This window comes from Amphiura filiformis, chromosome 9, assembly GCF_039555335.1.
Source record: "Amphiura filiformis chromosome 9, Afil_fr2py, whole genome shotgun sequence".
Taxonomy (NCBI): domain Eukaryota; kingdom Metazoa; phylum Echinodermata; class Ophiuroidea; order Amphilepidida; family Amphiuridae; genus Amphiura; species Amphiura filiformis.
In genome coordinates, this window is record NC_092636.1 from 56,319,206 (window position 1) to 56,331,226 (window position 12,021).

Here is a 12,021-nt window from a genome sequence, read left to right on the forward strand (position 1 = left end):
TTGAAGTTATTTAGCTAAAAACAGGAAGTGACCCCTTAATGACCTTTGACCCCAAAATAAAAAATACCATGCATACATCAGGTAACACTGATTCATGTATGATGGTTATATTACTCTGGTCTGTTTATATTTTGAGATAAAAATTTTTAAAATTTTTTTGATAATTTTGGTTTTTGACCGGAAGTAACCCCTTAATGACCTTTGACCCCAAAACTGTAGGCATCCTAAAGACCCTGGCTAGTAACGATGCATGTGTGATAATGGCGACTCTCTGCTATGTAATTTGTAAAGACAGTGATTTTTTGAATATTTTTTACAAATTTTTCAGACTTTTTCCGGAAGTGACCCCTTAATGACCTTTGATCCAAATTCTGTGAACAACTTTTATACACTGGCTATAGATGATGCATGGGTGTAAGTGACGTCACGGTGCTATGTAATATGTGGGAGGAGTAGCATTTTTAGTGAAAATCCAAGTTTTGGCCATTGACCAGAAGTGGATGACATTTGACCGGAAGTTGATCATGTGACATCTGTGGCACCACCAAACGGTTCTACTGACCAAGTATGGTCAACATGCCTGAAAGCATGTGGCTACGATGGCCGATTATGATAATGTTGACAGAAGAAAGAAGAAGAACGCGGTAAAAAGAATGCACAGCGCCGATGGCGGCTGTGCAATCAGTAATCTTACCTCTTGTGATGTTGAGTTGGATGCTGCCTCACTGTCTTGACTAACTTCCTCTACATCAACATGTTGTTGTGAAACTGAATTTGCCTCTATTACTGATTGGCTTGCAACCTTTTGATACAAACACATACAAAAACCTTAATTACATGCAGGTGACAAATAAAAAACACCCTGTTCTACTGGGCCCAACCAATCTACATTTTGCACTTTTTGTTTTAGCTGTATGCATGTAAAATTAATAGGTTTGTTTGTGTGCAAAAGTGGATTTATTTTGATTGAAAACACACAAGTGATTTTTAATTTTTATTTGAACATTTGGTAATTTTTATGGTCAGACCCTGCTTAAAAGGTCTGTCCACCCACAGAACAGTTTTTTATCACCTTAAAAACAATTGATTAGACCAGATGTTGTGATGTTTCTCTTCAAGTTGAGAATTCCAGTCAAACAGTAGTACCCCCTGGAAAAAATGTCACTTGGTTAAGGAAGGCCAAACATTTTGGCTGCAACATCGGAGATAACATCTAACAACAAGGCGGTTCTCGAACCACGAGTCTCGCCTGCTTTTGCGACCACCTGCTTTTTCAATTACTTTTGGTAGAGGTAAATGAATTTGGCGGTTATCGGCTGGGCACGATTATCTGGCTGATGGTGACTGTACCCACCAAGTGTCATGCCCATGCAACAGGTTTTACTAATTTGACCTCAGATGACCCCTGGTGATCTCGAAATGACCTTCCAAAAATTAAGCTTAAAATGTTGACTGTACCCACCAAGTTTCATGCCCATACGACTGTTTTTACTAATTTGACCTCAAATGACCCCTGGTGACCTCAAAATGACCTTCCAAAAATTTGGCTTAAAATGTTGACTGTACCCACCAAGTTTCATGCCCATATGATTGTTTTTACTACTTTGACCCCCAAATGACCCCTGGTGACCTCGAAATGACCTTCCAAAAATTTGGCTTTAAATATTGACTGTACCCACCAAGTTTCATGCCCATCCAACAGTTTTTACTAATTTGACCTCAGATGACCCCTGGTGACCTTGAAATGACCTTCCAAAAATGTGGCTTTAAATGTTGACTGTACCCACCAATTTTCATGCCCATCCAACACTTTTTACTAATTTGACCTCAGATGACCCCTGGTGACCTCGAAATGACCTTCCAAAAATTTGGCTTTAAATGTTGACTGTACCCACCAAGTTTCATGCCCATACGACAGTTTTTACTAATTTGACCTCAGATGACCTCTGGTGACCTCGAAATGACCTTCCAAAAATTTGGCTTTAAATGTTGAATGGACCCACCAAGTGTCATGGACATATGACAGTTTTTACTAATTTGACTTCAGATGACCCCTAGATGACCTCAGTGACCTTGACCCACTAACCAATACAAACCGGTTCTGTCTCGGGTCAAGATGCACCCACCCACCAAGTTTGAGGAACGTATGCGACTCATAGTCTCCGAGAAAATAGGCGGAAAGCAAACTTTAACCAAAACTTTAACCAAATTTGTCACATACACACCCCCACCCCCACATACACACATCTGCACATCTGCATGGAAAAGTGATTATATAGTCTCCTGCCTTATCAGGCGAGACAAAAAAGTAAGCTGTTCTGGTTGACATGGTTTAATTAATCATAATTTGGTTTACATCGTTTGAAAGCAAGTAGGAGGGGCATCGGCATCAGCAGCCATTGGGAGTCCCAGATTGCTTGTTCAAAAGCCACAGAAGATGAAAGTCAGATTCCTCAAAAGATAGGTATGTCAGAGAAACAATGGGGTTTCCAGTTGAAATCTATACACCCCTCAATCTCCAACAGAAGGAGTGAGGATGAGATGGCCGAGCGGTCTCTAAGGCACTGAGCTGACAGCCGGGATAATACAATCTGCATGGGTTCAAGCCTTGGGCTTGCCTTCGATGAGAATTCATTTGCCTATCCTAAAATGTTCCTATAATTTCAGGAATCCTGTGATTATGTTCAGTTATTGTGAGATTAGTTTATCAGAGATAATTTCTCTGATTGTGAAGCAGACTCTGTTTCAAGCAGTACATAAAATATAATTGTAGAATTCCTTCTCACCCCCAAACACTGCTTAGGGCTCATATTGAAATACCCTACCACGTTTTCACACAGAAAGAAGGCAGGATTCCCCTCGCTAAGCGCGCACCTCAGGAAAGCTCGGTCATAAAACGGATGGATTATATGCATCAGTGATACACCCTGCCCAGGATTTTAACAAAAGAAGGCTAGCACAGGAAAGCTGCAGGATGGCACATAAGGGAATTTCAATATGAGCCCTTAGCACATGCAGATATGTGTAGTGTATGAATGGCGTCTCGTGTTTGGAAAGTCACATAAAGCTGGTGGTCCTGTGTACAGGAAGAATCAAAACCTTGTGCATGCTAAGTGTCAGCTATTCATCCCGGTTCTGATATCTGCAATCAATCCTAGGTTCCAGGATCGTACATAGGTAAACTATGCAAGTAAAGCCAGTGCGACAATACTCATATTAGGGATAACCATCAAAATTTCATGTTGACCCTATTGCTACAAAAGATTGTTTTCTGAGTAGAACTAATCAACAGAAGTATTTTGGTGGTTAAATGGTCAAAATCGGTCAAAAACTTTTCGAATTATGAATTATCAAAGTTTCCCATTCTGACCGGTCATTGGAACGAAATAAAATGACAAGGTCCAAAAATAGCAGTTGGGAGCAAAATTGGCATAAGCATATATTTACCTTTATATATTTCTTTATTTTAACATATTTGCAAACATGAAACAAGCATATTGTGAAAGTATCAAAGGGTTTCTTATGAAATGGCACTTAACTAGTCACTGGCATAACTTATTTTTTCAAACCAAGGCATTGAAATCATGCATTTAGAGGACATTTGCCAAAAATCATCCAAGATAGCCGATATGGCACAAAATCAAAATTGCACTAAGTAGGTGAACTTTTTTTTCACAACCAAGAATTTCAATGTTATTGGGTTTAATATGACCAATTAGTAGGTGTATGTAAACAAAATCTTAAGTTTTAAAGGTCATTGACTCATTCACAACAATAGAGATTATCCTCATCATGCTCATGTGTATTCCTGTAGTATTCCTCATTCAAACCAAAGTAGCACTCAATACATTATGAGTATCTTTGTTCAAACCAATTCAATGCTTGACCTCGGAGTTACCTGCATGACTATCGCGGGCTATTTTGAAACAGTTATGGTTGCACATTCAGGTACTTCTTTTGAAAGTCCTAAACAAGGTATAGCCAGCAGCAAGTTGTAGATGTTATAGGCCTAAATATAAGAAAACGTTTAGGGTTAAGATCAGGTGAACAATACATCGAATGAGCACGAAACTTCACATTTATGTTCAAAAAGGTGTCTTCTTAACATGATTTGAAAGGAATATAAAATTCCAAAGGGAAGCTGGTGATTTAATTTGTAACTCGAGATCTACTTGTTCAATTTTTAACCTTTTTACAGAGGGTATGATAGAGGTATTACTGGCAACTCTGCCAAATTACAGCTCAGTAGGCCACGTTTTTCACCTGATCTTACTGATTTGAATATTTTGTGCCATTCTTGAGCAGTGCTAAACTCAGCCACTGGCAATTAAGCGCACTGTGGGGATGGACCAATTTTGACTCGCACTTACAGAAAAACAAAATAAGTTATGTTGCTGTAATTTGCAAGATAGTTACAAAATATAATTGGCAGTAACTTCCCCAAATCTTACAGAAAAATATTGAAAAATAAAAGAATGAGATCAATTTAGAAATGTATGTGCAAGCAGTGCACAGTTGAGCTCCCTGCATGTCTATGGGAGTGTTCTAATCAAGTTGATGGTTCATTGGTCATCCCTACTCATATTGAGGTACAGCACATATATAGGAACAAGAAGAAGAAGGAGTGTAGATTTCAAATGGAGTCAACCATTCAGGTAACTTGTTTAAATGCACACTCCCTGTGTGGAAGATTAAGGGCATGTCTTCCATATGGGGTATTTAGCTTTCAACAGGAATAGCTCAATACACAATAAGATGTTGGTATACATTAATCTTAAGAATTTAGTGTCATTTGCCGGCGATTCTACTTTTTCCACCGCAGCCTATCCCCTTTGGTAGTGCCTGCCGCAATCAGAACTAATTCTAACAGCATCATTTCTTTCACAAATGCTTTAAAGACTCATCTCATTCCTCATGTCAAACTGGTTGTTTTCTTTGATGTTTTCCTTTCCTCTCTGTCTTCCTTTTCTTTATGTCCTCTGGTAAAAGGTACTTTAAAATCTTGGTACATGAATGTATGATCATGAAGGAATCAATGAACAGCTAGGAATTTAGTGTCATGGAAATTTACTCCATAAAATAATAATATGTAATATTTACAGTATGTATAAGTGACAGTATGATACAAATGAAATATCAAGTTAGTTACATGTTTGTTGAGAGAACTGTTTAAAAGCATGATACAAATGTGTTTTGGCATTACTACATGTACATTAGATGGGAAGTTCTTGAATCTTGACATAAGGGAGAATTGACTCAATATTATCATCAGTGAAGATTGGTGTGCCCCAGGTCAGTGCTTTGTGTGTATGTCTTTGTTTTAAGCAATGATTATATAGGCTCAATATAAAAATGTTTATTTTGGTATGAGCCTGTGAATGACGAATTAACAATTTGAGTACCTTATTATGAACACCAGGGAGGGCACTTTGATGTGAAATTGATACAGGTATAAGGCTGAGGCTCTCAAAGTAACAGGCTTTCTGTGAGAGAAAAATGCAAAAAATGTGGGGTCTTTGTGTGAAAGACGTACTGTTGGACTTAATTTATAATAATTTAAAGGGGTATCAAGTGAGAACACCCATACAGAAGCCTATTTTTTTTGTCCCTATTCAATGTGTATTTTTAATGTGAAAATTGTGAGTACATACCGTATTTAGTCAAATAGTCCCCCCCTCAAATAAACCCCCCACTACTTTTTTCAACCAAGATGTTTCAAAAATGCCAATATTTCCATGCTATCTTGTGTAGTAAGCTTACCAAGTTGCACACATGGTCGATAATAGCATCACTTTTTGGCGAAAATCTGGATTGGAAACCCGGAAGTGAACCAGAAGTCAGTGTTTCTAGTTCATAGTTCGTCATTTTAGCATGAGTTTTAAGTTTACCTAATGATTTTAACGGGAATTATTGTACTAAAATTGACCTTGAATAAACGCCTCCAAATGGGAAAATGTAAGGCGTTTATTTGACGAAATACGGTATTGTTGTTTTTAATATGCCATAGTTGTTATGTACTGTTTTGTAGTTATACTGAAAGAGAGCTCTTCAAATTAGCTATCTATCTGTGTTTGCCTTCTGCACTTTATTTTTAATATCATGTTTTTATGTAGAGAGAATTGTAATAGATAAAACCAGGGTACTATTGCTATACTCTGATCAGCTCGTAATAGGTGGGACTCATAACATCATGGATTGATACAGAATGGCGTACACACAGCTGGGGGCAGCACCTACATGAACTGAGCTTTGCGTATTGTGTGACTGATGCACGCTTTTGTGAATTTACGCTGATGTAAGTTGGGACTTTATTGACTCGCGCAGTAACCAAATAATTCTTACCTATTACGAGCTGATCACAGTATAGTTCTAACTTGCTTCATATAGCTTTGATACTTAACAAGTAAGTCATAAAAGCTGTGCTAAATGGAAGTTACCTTTCAACTTAAAGAAATTGGCCTTTGGGTGACAGGTAAGGGATTGGCCTTTGGGTGACAGGTAAGGGGTCTTTGGGTGACAGATTATGGGTTATCCAAAAGTATGGGGACTTGCTGAAAATATGCCCCTTAACAGTCCAACATCTATGTTGCTTCCAATATTGAATTGATGAATAATAGTATATTCCAGCGGTTCCCAAACAGGCTTGCGGGACTTGCTGGAAATGTTTTTACATGAAATACATCTCTGTTAGGGATGTTCATAAAATTTTGAAGTTCAATATTTTTACCTAAACAATAAGCCCGGTGGGTTCAGTTTGTATTTAAAGGTAGGACGTATGACCGTTCCAGGATTTGAAAATGACCCCTATTTCACGGGGAATCGAGGAAATTTGCAGTAATTTTACCCCTATTTTATGTGAAATCAAGGAAAATTTGCCCCCAAATACCTCCCCTATTTTTATCATTTGAGGACACATTTTCATTTCACCCCCTTATCACGAGGAATCGAGGACATTTTTCCGAAATAAATACCCCTATTTTTACCATTTCAAGGATGCTTTTGAATTTTCCCCCCATTTCAAGGGGAAATGAGGGCAATAACGAAAACTGTAGCGGTAAAACGCGGACGAAAGTCCTAGAAATACACCCTATTTTTCATTTCAAGGACAATTTTGTTCCAAAACACCCCTAATTTGGACAATCATGAACAATTTTGTCCTCGAAAATTCATGGACATTTCTTGAAAAATACCCCTAATTGGAACCATCATGCGTACACATCGTCAGTGAAGACTGAACCCACCGGGACAATAAGGGGTCAATCATGTTTCTAGTGCATATACTTTTGAAGTTACAGACAAAAATAGTGCCATCAAATTGCCCAAAATTTTGTGTGTGACCCCAGATGACCTCCTATTCTTTACTGTAAGAAAGCTGTTTTGGATGGTCATGATTTACACACAAATTGCTTTTGAGCTAAATCGAGCGTCGACTTGGTGGAACATGGATTGCACTATGTGATAGTTTATGAATCCAGTATCATGCCAGTACCAACATAAGTCAACATCACTTAGGTTTTGGTTGTCAAAATTAATTTTTAGTGATTTTCTCCATTGAGCCCCACAGTAAAGCCATTTTTGGACCGTACATGCACATTCCACTTCCCTATGGATGAATAGCGCCACCTATAGTGTGTGATGTGAGCTAGCCTATCTCTGTGCATTAAAGTGCAGGGTACCTATGTATTAATAGTCAACCCCATTTTAGCATTGAAAGTGCATTTTTTGTGCACTTTGCACGCATATGCCACGGTGAAGTCATTATGGGAGCCGGTCAGCAGCATGACTTGGAAATTGTGCCCTTCTTTGGAAATTTTTCCCGGTACACTGCCGATAAGTAACAGCATTTGTACTATGTGGGTCGCACCATATTTTTCCTATGAAACTTTCAATTAAAAATTTAATCCTTCAAACTCAGAAATGTTGACATCAAAAATATGCTATAGATAAAATTTGGATTATGCACTTACTATTTCAGCAGGGGCTGCTTCATCACTCTGCTCTATTTCTAAATCAATGGCTGTGCCACTATCATGATCCCCTCCCTCTTGATCAACCTGCTGATGCATTGAACTCTCTGCCTGTGTTATCAATTCCCGGTCACCTGATTCCTGTTAATGAAGTATACATTCAAAGTATCATAATAGTGCATCACATAAACCTGCAGGGTTCTACAAAACAATCAGGATGTGCCAATTGTGTTCAAAACACCATCCTTTTCTGTACATATTCATACCAAAATATATTCATTATTATGAGTAAAAGTTGAGTTATGGGAATTTATATTTCCCCTACCCTTAAATTTGCCCTATTTTCTTGATTTTATGCTATTACACATCTATGTATAAAATGACCTGTAGAAAAAAGTGATACCACAATTTGAGACCACTACCTACCTAGCAGTGATCTAGAGGGTCCATACTAACTACCTATGGTGTCAAACCTTGTATGTAGTGGGGGGGGACGGGGTGAACAAACTCCTTATTTAGGGCCCCTGTGTGATCTTGCTCCTGGACTATGTCTAAGGTATTTGTAATCTATAACAAACATTTTAATATGTCAGGTCTACTGCTACCAATGTTTACAACTATATTTATACATTTAATTACCATATTAGGTTGGTTTTGATCTAGTCCCGTTTCAATGTCATCAACTTCCATAGCTTCATCTGTCAACGTCCACACTTTAACAATCCTGCAATCCTTTGGAACAGAAAGTAAGAAGACATCACAAAAGGCACTGTCTTTTATGGCCACAATAATTACCCTTAAATGCTGATGTTATTCTTTTACTGCCATTTTGAATATGAAATTCCTAGGGAAGAGGTTACTCAAATATTGAAATATACATGTACGGGGACATGCCGCTCAAGTGTATTTCACAACATATCCCTAAACCATTTTCCATCCTGACGTGGCAGTGACTTCAACGCGTTGAGGCAGCTGTATCGATCATGTATCTATGTCAATGCCATACCAGCGTCAAAAACGGTATAAACATGGGATTGGCCGGTAGGGGTTTCTTATAGAAAATCCGCAGATATCGCTTTTTAATGGTGATCAGCATGATAACTTTTGTAAATGAGCAAAAGAAGGTAGCATACAGGTTTCATACACTCTTAGAACCCCATAGCCAATCAGAAAAGCCATTAGAAAAATACGCGGAGTGCATTAATATTATATAATTGCACGGACACGCACTCCGTGTACTACGCGCAGTGCTTTCGCATCGCGTAGGATTAATTCATTTTCCTTGTGTGTTGATGCATTTATATTTGCTCGTATTTGCCAACATTTTTATAGATAATTTTGTTATAAAATTAGCAAAAATCACGGCTTTTCTTCTCGTGTATGAAATAAATGTGCATTACTTGTTGCTCGAGAAATTTTACAAAATATGCACTTGTACTGAGATGTTGCTGCGTCTAATGCACTCCGACGCATCAACATCTCAGTACGTGTGGCGCGTGCATTATTTTGTACAAATTCACTCTCAACAAGTAAGACGCATTCATTAACCTATAATTAGTCAATGGTGCAGCCCTGCACAGTCAATACCTGTTTGGTAATTCAAGTGAAGTTTCATCTTCCAAGCAAGATTTCATCATTAATGTGATATTCTAACCACTGCACCACCTCAGGCAATATCCTACTCTCATCCCAAGAATGTGTTATTCCTAGCATGTGGTAGTAGCTGATTGTATCCATGATTTAGTGAATAAGTTCCTTCACAGTGGTTGATAACATTGTCCCCACACTGTGCAAGGAACAGCATACTCTGAGGATGAGAGTAGGAGGATTGCAAGAGGAGGTGCAGCAGCTAGATTGATGCCGTACTGATGAAATCTTCCCCTCAGAAGATGAAACATCAAAAAGGTGAATAAATTATTCCACTCACATACATTGTAATTTACCAATTAGTTGGAAATATAATAGTCTCAATGAATTTAATCAAGAAGTAGGCCTATATATACAAGATATTTTATAAACTACTCACAATACTATCAGATGAGGCTGCATTTTCATTTTCATTTGAAGATGACTGTTCCATTATACGTACTGGTATCTGCAGCTGAAAAATATAAATTTGTATACATTTCTGATAAACAAATAATGAGAAACTTTACATAATTGTTACGTGGCATATCACAAAGACTAAAAAAGTAAATACAAGTAAATTTTGATTTAAAAGGTCGCCAACATCTATGTGAAAATCATTACCAAAAGTCGGCATGTAAACCAGCATGATTTTTTGTCATGGGCTAGTCTCGGGGCCCAGACTGTGGCAAAATTTAACAGAGTTATAATCCTATTGATTATTCCCACCTCTGTAAGGCACATCGTGTGGGTCTATATATTATAGTTTTGTCAGAATATCCGTTTTAATTTCACCTTTTTCACAAGTTTGTGACTGCCAAAATCTCCAACTCAGTACTTTTCTAATTATTGCCAGCAGAACTAATCAATATTTCTATTGTGGCTTGCAAAAACATCCATCCATGGATATATTCGCGAGTTGATTTTGACAAAATTGGTAGTCGGAATTGAAAAATAGAGCAATCAAAACCGAAATTCTGACAAAACTATGATATATAGCCCACGGTGATGTGCATTAGAAAGTTGGGGAAAAATCCTTCATTAGCAAACTATATTACTTTGAAAAGCTTAATTGAAAAAAAAAAAAAAGCTAGCGTGCCAAGTTGAAGCCTATCAAAATAGAAAATCTTACACTAAATGACTGAATTTCACACCTAAGTTTAACATTAGGATTAGGAAAAAATATAGTATCAAGCATTATTGTTTTTCATGACATTTACTGACAAATGAAAATTATTGCTTTTAATTTGGCCGAGAAAATTAATTTTACATTGAAAAGGTGCAACTCAAAATTGTGCTCATTTCAACACCAAAGTCGATCGTTTGTATTGCCTCATTAAATGACTGAGTGAGCCTTGTACAACAATAGAAATCGGTTTACTAGAGTTCTGCCTGGTCAGTGTATGAAAATCAAAAACTGGAAGAGAAAAAATTGAATTTTCTTGAGTTAGTAACGTTAAAGAGGGTAATGAACATGCGAGGTCGTAAAAATGAGTCATTTCAGCTGATGAATGTGAACACCAAATTTGTAGTGGGAAAGATACATCTTTTTATCATACATGTGCTGTGCTTAGCCTGAACAAAATCGCCATGTGTAGCTGGTAGTATGTCATGAACTGGGTACAAAAAATATTACACACTGAAAAATGACATAAACGTCACCAATATGTACTGAAGTAAGCATAACTTTTATTCCTAACATTTAAAGTGTATACAAGTATACATTTTTGGAAAGCTTATACTACAAGGATGTTAGATATGGCAAAAAGAGATCCAATATTCAGGGTGGGTAAAATTCCTATAGGGTGTAACATAAACAATAATACATATTTTGTAATTTTGATATACCTGGGTCATCTTTTTCTCCCAAAATGTGCAAGTCAAAACAGATGTGGATTTTGAAAGATATGACAATGGCCCACAAAAAAAAATAATAAAGGGGCGACTGGTGGTGTTCTGTGTTGAACATACAGGGTGGTCAAATTAGCCTATATTTTTTGATGCAAAAAAATATTTTGAAGATTAACTTCTTTATTCAAGTAGCAGTCCTATATTTCATCACTTAAAATGTAAATTAGAAAGACAAATACATAGGTCATGGGTTTCTGCCCACAGTTTGGCGTGTAAAATTAATATTTTGGTTCTCTCGCCCCTCCCTCCTCAATTTCTGGGATTTGTCAGATTTTTTTTTTTTTTTATTTTTTTTAATTTTTTTAGACTTTGGAATGATTTATGAAATTTTCATACATATAAATAAGTTTATTAGAGAACAAGCATCACTTCCAAGTCTTTTTGTGGTACTCTAGGGGTTTATCCTCAGAATCTCACATTTGAAAAAAAAAAAAAAAAAAAGGGCCTCATCGCTTCCTCGAGCACTGTTGGAGAAGACCGAAAACTACTGACAATGCTAATTTTACATTGAAAAAAA

General features: G+C 37.2%; 1 protein-coding gene across 2 annotated transcripts in view; it reads right to left on the reverse strand.

Annotated features, from left to right (window-relative positions):
- The window catches only part of LOC140161206 (uncharacterized), a 31,602-nt gene that overhangs the window by 12,725 nt on the left and 6,856 nt on the right, over positions 1 to 12,021 (reverse strand). For both annotated transcript variants that reach the window (XM_072184658.1, XM_072184657.1), the window contains exons 2-5: positions 9,994 to 10,068; positions 8,607 to 8,699; positions 7,968 to 8,108; positions 695 to 802 (exon numbers count right to left, since the gene is read on the reverse strand). In XM_072184658.1, coding sequence (XP_072040759.1) covers positions 695 to 802; positions 7,968 to 8,108; positions 8,607 to 8,699; positions 9,994 to 10,047 — 396 coding nt within the window. In that variant the 5' untranslated portion in view covers positions 10,048 to 10,068. The remainder of the gene's footprint in view (positions 1 to 694; positions 803 to 7,967; positions 8,109 to 8,606; positions 8,700 to 9,993; positions 10,069 to 12,021) is intronic.